This window comes from Anticarsia gemmatalis, chromosome 14 (assembly GCF_050436995.1).
Source record: "Anticarsia gemmatalis isolate Benzon Research Colony breed Stoneville strain chromosome 14, ilAntGemm2 primary, whole genome shotgun sequence".
Classification (NCBI taxonomy): Eukaryota; Metazoa; Arthropoda; class Insecta; order Lepidoptera; family Erebidae; genus Anticarsia; species Anticarsia gemmatalis.
Genome location: NC_134758.1, coordinates 8,467,850 through 8,482,858, shown reverse-complemented (window position 1 = coordinate 8,482,858; position 15,009 = coordinate 8,467,850). Strand labels below are relative to the sequence as shown.

The following is a 15,009-nucleotide window of genomic DNA, read 5'->3' as shown; positions in this document are numbered from 1 at the left end:
TCGCGAACTGAAATTAAACAGTAATTATTCTTTTTTATTATTCATCATTCATTCATTCTCTCTATATGACCAAACCATCTAAGGATACCTTTCGCTCTATCATGCGCGATGGAGTGTGTGGAAAGGGGAATATTTTCTTTCAAACCACAACAATCCCTTTTCATACTATTATTAACTTACATCTTTATTGCTATATTCTTTTATATAAATAAATAGATAAACAGTAAGATTATAGTCGTCGGTGTAGGTACCTACGATTGTATAACACTAAGTAATTGTTTATCACACAGTGACATATCTAACGATTTCATAGTCTTATCAACATAATATATTTATATACTAATAAATAAGATTCCAACTATTCCATATCATCCGCGTATGTATAGTAAACCTTCTCAGTGTCGTGTGTGTTATTTATGAAGCAATATTTATTATTTTCTCGAAAATACACCTAATAATATATGTTGATGGTAAGTAGCTACAGTTTTAATATTTGACTTATCTATTAGTTTAGCATCAGTATTGGCTTATAAATTATAAAATAATGAACGTGTTAATGTAATGGAAATAACCGAATGATAAAAACCCAGCTCCCTATGCGTAATATTTAAGAAGGTTAGTACCTAGTTATAAAAGTATATTTGTAAATTAAAAATATTTTTAATATGGTATATTAAAAAATATTTTTAATATAAGTAGGGTAAACCACCCAGTAGTCAGCCTTTTAGTGAAAATGTCAATTTGATTTAGCCATATTTTTAACATTTACAACTAGATGTAAAATCATTAGTCATTGTATGAAAGGTAATTTATTAAACTTTAAGAAAAAAATAACAAAATATCATATTCATAAGATTATTATGGAAAAAATCCACATTAAACAAAATATGGCACTTTTTACCAGTAGTCAGCCCCATTTCGCCAGTAGTCAGCCATATCTTACCCAGTAGTCAGCCTCTTACTTACTCAATACAAATGTTCTATTTTAAATATATTTTTATTGAAATCTCCAGAAAATAAAGCACATTTGCAATAATACCATGCAGTACAATTTATACATCCATTAATTTTTAACCCCCGACGCAAAAAGAGGGGTGTTATATGGTTCGACGTGTCTGTCTGTGTGTCTGTCTGTCTATGGCATCATAACTCCCGAAAGGATGCAGTGATTTCAATTTAGTTTTATTTAAATTAAAGGTGACATATGTGCGAGTGTTTTTAGGCATGTTTGATGAAAATCGGTGGAGCCGTTTAAAAGTTGTAGTGGGTTAAAGTGGGGAGATTAACCGAATGTCTGCAAATTTACTCGGACGGGGTCTCGAATGGCTTCGCATGCTGAGAAAGCTGGTGGTGGGAAAGTCAGAATGGCTTAACCTAACCACCAACCTATAAAAAGTATGAAATCAAAAAATATATTGTGAAATCGGGGGTTTTCAAGATTTTAATTTATAGTTATTAGCACTTAGGTAATTGATTTCTAAATGTTTTCTAGTCAATCTTTCTTCACACGGTTCAAAGCGATAAAAGTTTATTTTCTGTTCCTTTATTCCTTCTGTTTCTCAACTCTCCCCAATCTACAAAAGATGCTCTCTTCTTCTATAAAACTATTTTAGCTTTCTTGATGTGTTGAAACATAAGTCAATGGTAGGCTAGGAAATAGAAGGTAGATGATAGAAGTAACTAGTATCATTCCTTTCTTTTCTCATTTCCCAAAATTCCTTCGTGTTTCGGAAGGCATGGTAAATTGTAGGTCCCGGCGGGCATTCAAGGATCCAGTGGCGAAGGGTCAGTTTTTACAAAAGGTAAGCCGGAGCTATTAGTCATTGTCTAGGTATAATACCTACATATTATGTATATCGTAAGAATATCGACGTAAAATTCTGCATAATAACAATATGAGAGTATTATCTACATTCGACTACAGTCTCTTATTTCTCTCTCTACAGTCTAATAATACATAAGTACTTACCATGCTACCTAATCATGCTTGTTTTGCATTAAGTTACTCTGTCTTCAGTGTAGTAACACGTAGGTAACACAACAGCACATATTTAAGATAACGTATATCGAACGATTGATGATTGTCTCGCACTGGTTGTTTTATAACATATTATACAAGCAATTTAGAATGTATTCATCAACAATAAAATATCAAACACATTATGGATAAACGCAGAACACTTTAATAGAAATGAGTTTAACCTATAAATCTGACAAAATGAAAATTTACTCGAATAGAAACATGCAAAACAATTACTCTTTAATACACTGATACGTTCACAGTTATGCACAAACATTTAATAAGGAATAATGTTGTAATAAACACAAATATTCTAATTTGTTATAGAGCGCGCGAAAAAACAGTAAACAAACATAACCTAATGTCAAACTGGTGAACAATGTTCGACTCATACTTATGCAGGATGCTTGGCTTATATTTCGCCATCTCGCTCTTGCACGCGGCTCGCGCCGCGACAGAAACATGCGTAAGATCATGCGTCCGCCGCGGCGCGGCGGCGCGAGCGCTGTAGCGCGAGGCAACCCGCTCTTCCTCCGGCTTGCTCGCCACTATGCAGCGCGGTGTAAAGCGCGATCCAAAAGGTCGTAAGCGACATCGCCGCCATAGTTTTTATTGTACGCGATTCCCGATCAGCGCCTACGGTTTATTTCATTATTATTACTTCACGTTGCGTTTTTAGCGGAGCGTAATTTTTGAAGGGTAGGCGTTTTCGTACTGTTTCGATTAGATTATTGATTCTAGTTAAAGATTTCGCTTTAAATATTGTTTATTATTAATTAATTGTGTATTATTAGGCAAAAGTAAACAATTAATTTAACACTAATATTAAGTCTGTCCAGAAAGGGAAGCCGGTAGGAATCGAGTTTTATGGAGCCTTCGCCACTGCAAGGATCTCTGGCAATCGTTGCCATTAGTCAGAAGCGTGAAAATCTGATAACCAGTCTTATGGTAGTCGTGGTATAGCCCAGGTAACTGGGTTGTGGAGGTCATATAGGCAGTTGCTCCATGTAAAACACTGGTATTCAGCTGCATCCGGTGAAACTGGAAGCTGATTCCAGCATATCGTGACCAGTTTCTTAGGGCAGTCATTTGTTTTTGGGAGTGCACTTAGTCTAGCTTAATGGTACGAGGCATTTGTGAGACTATTAAACGATTTCGGACTTGTAGTGTCATAATAATGTGTGAAATGCCAAGTACTCGACTCGTTTCCATGATTTTCATAACATTTTTGATCGCCACCATAGCACATGACAATTATTCCTCTTTATACAGATCTTTTGGTCTTTTTGATATGATACTATTCGAAAACAAGTAACTAAGTTTTGTGCCAACATAGCCGTCCACAAATTTGAACCTTAATGAAAGGATTTAAGACCCAATTTCATTTAGCAAAACTGACGGCCGACTATGGGATATGTAGGTCCAATGGTCGGCCTCATGAAATTCACTGACTTTATATGCGGCCGACTACTGGTAAAATACTATTTTTGTCTTAGAAGAGTTAAGCTCAACGCAATAGTTATGTTGAGAAGTATTCGCCCTGTTAATTTCAACCACATATATGAGAATTGCAAAAAAACCAGTAGTCAGCCACTCATGGCCGAGTACTGGATCAACCTCATATTTTGCAAACCCAATAGTCGGCCACGTTAATTTATAATACAAAAGACAAATAAAACGCCTGCAATGCATGATTTTATCGAAGATAAACTATTAAATACTAGCATAAAATATCAATTCGTTCCATATTACATCAAATTCATTTAAAAACATGCCAAAAACTAAAACACGAATCCTTAACAAAAAAATAGCAATGGCGACGTTTTTGGCCATGTCTTTGATGGCAGTTCATAAGAATGAGTGTAACACGTTAACCTGCCATGCTATCGAATCGTAATTGTGCATATTAGTCAATAAGATTATACAGATTCGATCAATGATTATTTTATTGGTCTTTACTATTTTCTACACTAATTATATGGATATAAAGCCTGTAAAGGCTGACTACTGGTTGGGGGCTGACTACTGGGTGCTTTACCCTACCAGGAAGTGATTTATTGTAATCCCATGAAAACTAAGTAAGTAGGTAGGTATAACAAAAAGAAAATAGAGCGTATCCAGTGGTTAGATATAATAGCTATATATGTTACTGTAAATGCCCGAACGGTGGTAAATCCTAAGATTTTCCGGTATAACCTAAGATTTACCAACTCGCAATGGTAAAAGTCCGAACAATTCTTTTATTTCGAACTTTTACCTATATTCACTTGATGATGTCGAGATGTCGCCGTCTGTCTCCTCCTTCTGGGTGGTTAAAAAAAAATAACCACGACGGCTATGGTGGTTGCCCAAAACTCCTTCTTTATAACTTTGTCACAGTATATAATTATACCGTGAAATAGTTATAAACATCGTTGTGAAGGAGGATTTTTTTATATATCGTAACATAGTTTTTAAACTCTGGCTTGTTCGGACTTTTACCATTGAGAGTTGGTAAATCTTAGGTTTTACCGGAAAATCTTAGGATTTACCACAGTTCGGGCTTTTACAGTAACATATATACTATAACTATATATAAAAACTGAACTACTTAAATATAAAGTTAAGATGTTATGCAGTTTTAATAAAAATTGATGACTAATAGGTACTATCGAACAAACTGAATCATGACCCACCATGTGCTCATTTTCTAAAACACGTCTATATACGCGTAGGTCGAAATTGGCTTGAACCTTTCGTTTTCTTGGTAATGAATTTGTTATCTGTCATTATTGCGACAAATCTTTGTGCGCCAATACAATAATGTTTTGCTACCGTTTTCAACAGGCTCCGTGGCGTAGTGGGTTGATGTTACGACTGCGACGCGTCAGGAGTGGGTTCGATACCCACTCAGGGCATGGTTTATTCGGCCATTATAGGAAATAATGTAACTATAAAAATTAAATAATATAGGGTAACCAGCATAGTTATTACCCGGTTAAGGAATTACACAATTTTGGTCAATAGTGTCTTTATTTAGTAAAACATTGACATAAACTCTATTATAAACGCAACTTAAATATTCTTTCTAAAAGAACATCAGTCCTTTGTTTCAATAACTTTATACTAATTCAATATAAAACACTTAAAAACTATAAATACTAGCGAATACTGTTAATTCAAATGTGTTATCCTTAACAAATATTGCAACAAACTTTTACTTTTTCTTTTCGAACTACACGCCTGTCGCACAAACGTCGGACACGAGTTCTATAAATTAAAAATGTTACCAATATTCTAAAAATGACATATATCGCAATTAATTTGAACTGGTTACTATAGAAATTAAAATAAAAGTATTATTCCTTAACATTGGCAATCACTGTATGATGGGCAATGACTGTTATGGTTACCCTAATCGTTTCACAGATTTCTAAATGACGTGCTATTTGATATTTGACACAAATAGGTTTTTTCGTAGTGAAAAGAGTTTAGACTACATACATTCTACATTCAAATTAAGAGTGATTTATCGAAAACGTATCTACGCACTGTAATAACAAAGGTCAAAGTTGTATGTAGTCGTAGATACATCATAACACAGTCGTATGCATGTTTAAAATGTCCTAAGTGCAACTTTGACGATAGAGACGAAATTCTTACTGTTTTGACGGTGTCAAGCGAATTATCGGCAAAATGGGTCATGAATCAGTTGGTTCGATAGTACCTTTTTTTTTTTTTGTTAACTCGGTTAATGCATGAAATTGCATCCCCAGCGCCCGGGGGAGCGCTGGGGTATGTGGGGCTCTCCGAACCAGAAGGGCTAGGCCTACCCACTAAACCACCGAGGTGTTGCCTCCTCCTCGCCGCATGGTGCCGAGGTCACGGGAACGCTTTTAAGCACACATCCGCGACCCCGACGCGGCCGTCCACACGTGGACTCCTCCACAGTGTGGGACGACACCCCAACACACGGGTACCGTCCCCCCACTATGCCCCCTTGTGTTCGATAGTACCTACCATCTCTACAAAATTTGTATTTAATACGAGTGTATAAAGTTAGTAAAGATGATTTTTAATTCAAATCAGATAGACGACTCAAACGCTTCAAACACAAGCGAGGTAATTCAAGTGCTAGTAATTAAATAAATATAAATTTCAAGCGATTTACGAATATACTAATTTACCTACTATAATTAACTATAATAATTTATTTATCTATACGTTTTATTAATAACCTATTGTTTTATTTTAAGGTGTTTGCAGAATGTTTCCCATCAGACAAATAGTAAACAATGTGCGGCGAGTGGCGCCTGGCTTCAGAGCTATGTCCAGCTCCGGTCCACTCACAGCTGTGGAGGTGGACAGTGAAGGAATAGCAACTGTGACAATGCAAAGACCACCAGTTAACAGCCTCAACTTGGAACTCTTACAGGAGTTGAGCAATGCCTTTGATTACGTTGAAAAAAACAAGTGCAAAGGAATGGTTCTAGCATCGGTAAGTAAGGTACCCTACCTACGTAGGTACTTTTTTAACGCGACGAAATGTGCATTACTGCATGCCCTGCGTGGAGGTAATGAAGAGTCATATATCGTGCTTTCCCGCTGGCTACACGTTTTAGTGGTTATACCGGAAAAGACCTACCGGTGTTCCCTCAGCTTCACCATTAAAGGCTAGGACGCGGTTACTACCTCCCTTAGGATAATTCTATTTCTGGATAGGCCCGCCTAATAGGAAACTTTTTTTTTTTTTTTTTTTTAAAGACAAACTACGTACCTAGGTTATAATTTTTAAATAATAACTAAGATTTTTTTTTAATTGTCGCCAACTGCGACAGGTTCATCGTTTGGCGAGCGTTAATATATAAAACAGGTAATCCCCAACCAACGTCTCCTGGGGAAACCTGGTGACAATATATATTTTTTTATATTTTGTTAACAAAATCTATAAGTTACACTCTAAAATCGCAATCTTCAACATGCTAAATACGTGTTAAAACACAAAATACAGTGCAGCAGACCCGGCCTATCAGTTAATTGCTACCTCTGTACAAAAAATGATTTTTCGACATTATACCTACTACATGTAAATTTGGTATTCGTAGGCATCACCAAGAGTGTTCTCAGCCGGTCTGGACATTTGGGAGATGTACGAACCAGACTTGAAGCGAGCTGAAGTCTTCATAACAGCTCTACAAGATATGTGGCTCAAACTGTATGGATCTAGTTACGTTACAGCTGCCGCCATCAATGTAAGTATTTTTATTCTACATTATTTTATTCTTAAAGTAAGTACTTAAGTACCTAATTTTCCCACAAAGAACAAGCTGCTAAGCAGTGGAGAAACGTCCAAAATATAAAAGTTTATGTCAATTACTAATCAAGCATTTGTAAAACTTTTACTGACCATTGTTAAAGGTTCTTGTGAATGTTCCAGATGTCCCTATAGTTCAAAAATAAAGCATTTGGTAGAAACTACTTACTAAAATAGTAATTAATCCAAAATATTCCAAAAACATATTGAACGTCATGTCTTGGTTATTACAGTTTTGTACGAATAATCATGATATCTTAATTCAGTGATTAACTAATGGGCGGGTCCCGACTGAGCTCGCGAGGCAATATCTTGGTCACGCTCATATCGATCTGAAACAAAAGAGATCTAGATACTGCCTCGTGAGGCTACTCGCTCTGTCGGTACCCAGCTAATGAATATTTAACTCTGTTCGTACAGGGTCATGCTCCCGCCGGGGGTTGTATACTAGGTCTATCATGCGAGTACCGCGTTATGGTGACCGGTACCTACACCATAGGGCTTAACGAGTCGGCCCTCGGTCTGACGGTGCCGCAGTGGCTCATAGGAACGTTGGTCAACACAATACCGCCGAGACAGGCTGAGCTTGCCCTCACAAATGGAACTATGTTCACTGTTGAAGAAGCGGTAAAGGTATGTACCATCATTTTTTTGTTGTTAGCCTGTATTGTCCCACTGCTGGGCAAAGGCCCTTTTCTTTAAATCCTTCCTATCTCCTGTTAAGCGTGTCTAATTAATATTAAAGGCATCTAGATCGTCAGATTCTTGGGACTGCCCCGACGGCAACGTCCCTCTGTAGGCACCTATTGCTTGCTGATTCGTGCCCATCTTTCTGGGAGCATGCGGCTGACGTGACCATAGTACCATCATTTCCAATTGCATTACTTTGGATGGTTAGACTTCACTGCACTGAAGAAATCTAGTTTCATGCGCTCGCTCTAGTCAGTATAGTAGACAGATAATATCTAGATCAATTTGACGTAATCATTTAAGACAAAAAAATAAAGGAGGCCTTTACCTAGCAGTGGGACGATAACTAAAAAAGCGGAAAATGGCAATCTATCCGTAATTTTTGACAGAACACTAATAATGGTCGTATCCTAATTTAGACTTATTGTACCTACTTAGACAAAGTAAGTACGATATCATTTCTGTGATAATATGGATGTTGACTAAGTATACTCCTATCAATGATTAGAGTATTTTGGGAAATACGTCCATCTTATAAATAAGTGCCTGCACTAAAACTGGCGAGATTGTTTAATTATCGAATTTCAAACTTCAGGTTACATTTTCTGTGCAACGTATCAACTCTCTTTCTATAATTTATCTTAAACTTCTAACAGGTGGGCTTGATTGATGAAACAGCGTCCGACAAAGCGGACTCAGTGGACAAGTGTAAGAAGTTCATAAAGAAGTTCGACAGGATCCCTCCTCTAGCGCGAGCCATCACTAAACAGAAGATAAGGCAGGGACCACTGGCGTGGATGAAAGAGAACTATCAAGCAAATGCCCAAGACTTTCTAACAAATCTTCAAAACAAAATAATACAGCAGTCTTTGGGAGATTACATTAAAATGATGAAAAATAAATCTAAGAAGTAAAAACAAACTTTTTTTATTAATTAGATGCACTCTTGGGATCGATTTTTTTGTACAATTGGGATGTGAGAATCGATTAGATAATTAACTAAGACGAAACAATCCATTGTTTGTTACACATAACGTAATTTGTTTAAAACTCTTTTTTTGCTCAATTACGGTAGGAAAAATATAATAACCACTGAGATAAACAATCAATAGGTACATAATGTAAACAAATTAAACATGTTTTTTTTGGTCATCGTAGTTGGTACATTAGTATGAGGCTATATTACGCAGGTATAATTTAGTCATACAGCGGACAGCTTTAAAACCGTTAATTTAAAAAAAACTTTTGTGTTTTTTCCTACTACTTATGACAAGTCTCAAGACTGCCAGAAGACCGGGAAATACATTTTCAAACATAATGAGTCACACCAGCACATCAAAATATGACTATTAAACATACTACATTTAATTTGTGTACTTATGCTGATAATAATAGTTTTTGTTTTATCAAAATCGGGTCAAAATTACCGAAGTTATAGCGTTATAAAGTTTCACCGCTTTTTTAAATTTGCGTTGCTTCGCGCGCTATGCGCTGACGTCACGTCGCGACAGACACGCTTGTTCGACTGCGGGTGATGCGGAGTTTTGTTTTGAAAAGTGATTTGCATTTAATATTTAAAGAGTCTGTGTATGTGTAAGTATGTGTTATAAATTGATTAGGACATTATTCTAATTGCATTAATAAAGCGCGATGGAAAAAGGTTTTGTAAAAGGACAGTCGGATAACCTACCAAAAGTCGATATTTTTATGGACTCGTATACTACTAAAATATTTTTGTGTGTAGTTAACAATAAAATTGAAAGTTTGTTACAGCTGGCATTACAAATAATGAGTGTTACGTACCTACCAAGTGTAAATTTGGAAAACATAGTTTTAAAATAATATTATGATTAAAACATGTTTGTCACCCCTGCCTCTGACTTTAGTTAGGTTGATGGCTATCTTATGAACGCATGAATCTACTCTGTAGGTAGTCCTATATGATTGGGTGTGTAATGAGAACATTTAATTAAACTAACATTTTAAAACATTTGTTATTAATAATTAGTGTGACTCATTCTTGGAGACCTTAGCACGCCTCTCTCTCCTGGTTGACCTGAGTCCCTTAACCTGGAATGTTTCTGGAAATCATAAACCCGCATTCTGGCAACACCAGTTTTCACTTTTATGGTGAGTGTTTAAATTCCTACCTCGTGTATTAGAAGTCGTCTCCCAGTAGCGCGGCGGTCTCCGGGTCGACGGTATCGTTGAGCGCCATCTGCATGTCGGTCCACTCCTCGCGCTGGTTGTCTATGAAGTAGTTGATCTCTAGGATCCTGTCTCTGTTGCGCTTCACCTCGTTACTGCGGGAATATCAGAGTTATGTTATTGAAAAGTATACTAAAGAAATCAAAATCTGCTACAGATTTAATTTAATCTCAATTTATGCAAGAGGACTCCCGTTCGGCGTTTGACGTCACCATTTTCTGAAGTCCAATGTATTTAAAGTACAAGAGATAAGAAGAGATGACTCTGTAATACTCAGTATTCTGGTACATCAACGCTTAAAGTCCCGATGTTAACCGCCTGTATTTTTTTAAACGCTTACAAATCATTAAACTTCTAGCGTGTCAGGTTAAAAATTTGGACATTGGCAGAGTTTTAAATCAAAATTGGAGAAATAAAGTATAGAAAGAGTTATTAACTCAGTGGTGCCCTGCACGAGGTCCTCGCGCCACAGGTTGGCGCGCGTGGTGAGCTGGTCCTCGCGCGTGTCGATGAACCGCATGTGGTTGTCCGACGACTGAGCCACCAGGTTCATCATTAAGTCACGGTCCATCATCACCTACACATGAAAAGTATGTTTCAAGAAGTCGGCTTGTAAATTAAATAACAAATGTTTTTATTTAACATCGTTCGATTTACAGACGCACATGAAGAACTGCACGAAACGATTATAATTTCTCCGATTTTGCTATAAAAATTACTTATAAGTAAGCCATTTGACAGTAGAGATGAAGTATAAACAATAGGGCGTAGTAGCGTAGTTGTTAAGGATAGGATTGAAAGGGATTAAAATGTTTTTTAGGTAAGTACCTAAAATTGTGTTGCTTTCTACGTTGTGCCTTCCCAAAAATAAGATATACCCATACTATATTGTCAGACGTATTCAAAGACAAGTAAGTACTTACTTCATATAGTTCGGGGCAGGCGTCTCCGAGCATGATCTTATTGCCGAGGTACTTGGAGAGCGTCTCGAACTGTCGCATGGACCAGATACCCTCGTGCTCGCGCCACGCTCCGAACGCGTTACGAGACACTTCCAGCAGTTTAGTTATCTTCTCCGTCATGTTCACTGAGAACTGCACGCGAGATTCCTGCGGGAAAGTCCTTTGTTTATTTCTTATTTTTTCGTATTAAAAATGACGACTCCCGGCCGCTTTAAGAATTGCTCTTGTATCGCGGGGACTTTTACAAACATACAAAACATTCAAACGGACACAAATTACAACCTATTTGTGGTCCGCACAAATTATTGTTCCGTGTGGCAATCGAACCCACGACCTCGAAAGTCCCGACGCAATGGTAGTGGCGTGGCGACCACCTTAATCTTGTGTCTTATTAATCAATTCTTATTATACTGTTTGATTGAAAGTGTCTGTCTAGTTTATGGAGACTTAGAACTTTTGGTATGGCTACAGGACATTTCAAATGACCACAGTCGCAAAGACGTTTTGAGCTTCAATTTAGGGCCAGACAAAGGGGCCTTAGGTTTATTTAGGATCCTTTTCAAGTAGGTCTTACAATGTTTACCACTTGTCGTCACACACCACTGTTTGGTTACAAATCAAGAATGAATCTCGAAATAGCGTACAAACCTCGCACTGTTCAAACAGTTGCATCTCCAAAGTCATGAGGCTCTTCCACAGTTGGTAGAGTGTCTCATTGAACTGGTCGCCGACCTCCACGATGCTCGGCTCCAGCTGTTCAATAGTGGCCTGCTTCGACGTATATTTTGCGATCAACTCGTTCAGCTGCTCCACTAGAGGCTGCTTCTTTAACTCGTATTCTGCCACAACCCTGTACAATGTATAGTATTTAATTTTTTTTTTATTATTTAAAAAGACCACTCCCGCACTAAGAATTGCTCTTGTAACGCGGGGACTTTTAAAAACATACAAACAACGGACACAAACCACAACCAGACCCGAAACAATTATTTGTGGATCGCACAAATAATTGCTCCGTGTGGGAATCGGGACCACGACCTCCCGACGCAGTGGTACCGGCGTGGCGACCTTAACCACTGCGCCACGGAGGCAGTCATTTATTCGATATTTAATCCGTAAAGGGATCTTACTGCTCTTTACTGGACCTATAGCCAGTTGCACTCACTAGTCGGTCAACGATGTGTGGGTTAAGCAACCTTTGGCGGGGTCATTCCATAAATAACATCAAATCATTCTTAACAATCAAATCAAGCTAATTTTAATTAGATTGTACGAAGATATAGCGCCTCGATGCTGGCGCTCCGACATACCTATTTATCAAACATTCATAGATAATATTCATAATATCATAAGATAACAATATTACCTACTTCTAGTCTATAACTATTACCTACTTAATATAAAAATGAATCGCAAAACTTGTTGCTAAGCGGAAATCTCGTTGAACCGATTTCGCTAATTATTTTTTATAATATTCCTTGAAGTCCGAGGATGGTTTTTACGGAGAGAAAATTGCAACTAAATTAAATTTAAAAAAATAAAGATTCTACTGAATCGCTGTACGAAGTTCGCCAGAACAGTAAGTTATTAATACGTACTCTTTACTCTTCCGCACGCTATCGTCCAGCGCGTTGTCGACGAGATTCTTGAACAGCTTTACTTCTTTCTCTCGGTCGTTGTAGGCGGTCTGTGCGAACACCACCAAGCCAGCCATTGTTTCCACATATTGCTCTTTGTACCTAGAAATACAAAAAATCCATAACGAAGAACAACGATTGGCTTTGGGTTGGTTTTCGGCAGTTGGTCATGAATAGTCCACTGAATTTGGGTGATAGATATTCCGAATCAAGAGTAAATGTCTACTCTAATGCCTAATCAGCTTTTCAGTATTTTATTCAACAATTGACTTAAGTAAATAAACTTGTTTTTTCTTCGACAGTATTAACTAGCTGCTGTAACCTAAAGGTTAAAATAGGTACTGGCCACTAACTGTTCATAAAGAGGTAGCAGTTCTCCTCCGAAGCTGAGCAGTACACTCCCATCAGGGTCCTTTTCAAACATGGTCTCTATGAGTTCAGGCCCACTGAGGTACTCCACGAATGACGACGCGTAGAACGCCACTTTGGCATCGTACTCTTCTTTCGCTATTCTGCGCTTTTCTGCTATTTCGTCTTCGTCGTCCAATTTTCGGAGCAAGCCTCTAAAATATACATATTGTTTTATATTGTTATTTTGTACGACGGTTTGATAGCGGGGATGTATGCGGCAGATCTAGATCTCGAAGTCCTGGATTCATTGCCATCACGGACAACGTTAAAAGTTCTTCAGCCTCGATGCGCGATTTGCGATCGTGCATAGAGGCAAAAGAACTCATTTCTAAATAAATATACAACTCAACAAGAGGTAAGCTTAAATGCATTTACCGTCTGCCCTACCTTCAGTAACACATCTTTGCCAGATTAGACTGGTGTAAAAACTATATCCAATAAGTATATACTGTAAACCGCCTTTAAGATCTCTACACCTTATTAATGTACTTTTATGGTAGTTATACACTTACCTAAACACAGCTACCCCACTTTCTCTTTGTTCTTCAGTAACGATCTTATAGTCGAGATAAGTGACCCTCGTCAGCGCCGATCTAAGGAACTTGTACGCCATCGGATCATCACAGCCAGGGTTACCTTTGAAACTCACTGAGCGCAGTTTACGAAACTTACGAAGATACGCCATCTGAATATAGTAAAGTTTAATCGACTTGTGCCTGGGAGAATAAAGGCTTTATCTCTTACTAAAATAATTAATTTAGAAGAATCTGTGAATATTTTTTTTGGGAATTGTGTTTAACTCTCTCATTAAGTGCTACTAGTCTACATGTTGCCGTAACGTTTATGCAGGCGTATATCTATTTCGTGAGCATCGCATTTCTTTCACACCTACCTCTTTGTAATCTTCTATCAAATTATCACCAATACTAAACACAAGCAATTTTTCCAACGCTTCCATATTTTCCAATTTTCTTATTCTGTTGTGAAACAAAGTAAGTATTTCTAAATTCTCTAAGGCATCTAAATTTTCTATCCTTTCAATTTTGTTGAAAGATAAATCCAACTCATTTAAACCGGTCAATTGTTCTAAGTTTTCAATTTTTTCAATCAAATTGTGGGCTAAAGTTAATTTAGTAAGAGATGTTAGCATCCAGAGATGATCGATTCTAAGAATGTTTTGAAATTCAAGTCGGACTATCGGCGCCTCGTCTAAATGTACGCCTTCCTCAGCAAATAGACGGCCAGCCTCTTCAGTTGGACCTAGTATTCAAAACGAAAATAAACTTCTTTAATTTAAAACTCAAAGTGCAGAGAATGTACTTGATGTCTTATAGTGAAAAATACAATAATAATTAAGGGAAAAGTACTAAAACGTCGAGATTTACATTTTATTATGTACATTTTCAACATTTCTTTACTTAGGTACCTATTCGAATTATTATAGGTATTGTATCATAGCCATTCAGGAAAGGGCTTCGCTCAGTCTTCTCTTATGATATCACCCTTCCTTATGTGTGAAAAAAGTTATTGTAAGAACTTACCATACTCCAGGATACAACGAATAAGCATAGCATTGTCGATAACACCTGGTTCCACGTCAGGGTGGATAATTAAACTATTCATTGATTTCTTCTCTCCTTTATCTTGCTTTTCAGACATTTTATATTAGAGCTAATCACGATTTAAATTCTCAAGATAAAATACTTTAGGCTATCACTAAAATTAGTAAACACGCAGTAAACAATATACCGTTGCTATGACACAAATGACCAAAGAAAATGTAAAGGC

At 37.3% G+C, this 15,009-nt stretch overlaps 2 protein-coding genes across 3 annotated transcripts; one reads left to right on the top strand and one right to left on the bottom strand.

Annotated features, from left to right (window-relative positions):
• The first annotated feature begins 293 nt into the window (after positions 1 to 293).
• LOC142978105 (enoyl-CoA delta isomerase 1, mitochondrial-like) lies at positions 294 to 8,975 on the top strand. 2 transcript variants are annotated; one of them, XM_076122384.1, is made up of 5 exons: positions 294 to 470; positions 6,256 to 6,497; positions 7,105 to 7,251; positions 7,734 to 7,946; positions 8,660 to 8,973. In XM_076122384.1, the coding sequence occupies exons 2-5, from the start codon at positions 6,267 to 6,269 to the stop codon at positions 8,915 to 8,917; spliced, it is 849 nt and encodes a 282-aa protein (XP_075978499.1). In that variant the 5' UTR covers positions 294 to 470; positions 6,256 to 6,266; the 3' UTR covers positions 8,918 to 8,973. The 2 variants fall into 2 exon arrangements, with proteins under 2 accessions (XP_075978499.1, XP_075978500.1); XM_076122385.1 differs by lacking the exon at positions 294 to 470 and adding an exon at positions 6,098 to 6,121 and having other exon boundaries at positions 8,660 to 8,975.
• Positions 8,976 to 10,159: 1,184 nt separating this feature from the next.
• On the bottom strand, positions 10,160 to 14,902 carry LOC142978111 (dynein regulatory complex subunit 3-like). Its single transcript, XM_076122400.1, has 9 exons — positions 14,763 to 14,902; positions 14,114 to 14,481; positions 13,734 to 13,906; positions 13,164 to 13,373; positions 12,772 to 12,912; positions 11,822 to 12,023; positions 11,135 to 11,320; positions 10,649 to 10,788; positions 10,160 to 10,306 (listed from the first exon to the last, which is right to left on the bottom strand). The coding sequence occupies exons 1-9, from the start codon at positions 14,878 to 14,880 to the stop codon at positions 10,162 to 10,164; spliced, it is 1,683 nt and encodes a 560-aa protein (XP_075978515.1). The 5' UTR covers positions 14,881 to 14,902; the 3' UTR covers positions 10,160 to 10,161.
• Between the last annotated feature and the right edge of the window lie 107 nt (positions 14,903 to 15,009).

Bases quoted from the DNA above. Each gene is read 5' to 3' on its own strand.
- LOC142978105 (XM_076122385.1), top strand. From the start codon at position 6,267: ATGTTTCCCATCAGACAAATAGTAAACAATGTGCGGCGAGTGGCGCCT. The intron at 7,252-7,733 runs GTAAGTATTTTT...CTGTTCGTACAG, and splicing joins TTACAGCTGCCGCCATCAAT to GGTCATGCTCCCGCCGGGGG. The intron at 7,947-8,659 runs GTATGTACCATC...AACTTCTAACAG, and splicing joins CTGTTGAAGAAGCGGTAAAG to GTGGGCTTGATTGATGAAAC.
- LOC142978111 (XM_076122400.1), bottom strand. From the start codon at position 14,880: ATGTCTGAAAAGCAAGATAAAGGAGAGAAGAAATCAATGAATAGTTTA. The intron at 13,907-14,113 runs GTAGGTGTGAAA...TACTATATTCAG, and splicing joins TGATAGAAGATTACAAAGAG to ATGGCGTATCTTCGTAAGTT. The intron at 13,374-13,733 runs GTAAGTGTATAA...TGTATATTTTAG, and splicing joins AGTGGGGTAGCTGTGTTTAG to AGGCTTGCTCCGAAAATTGG.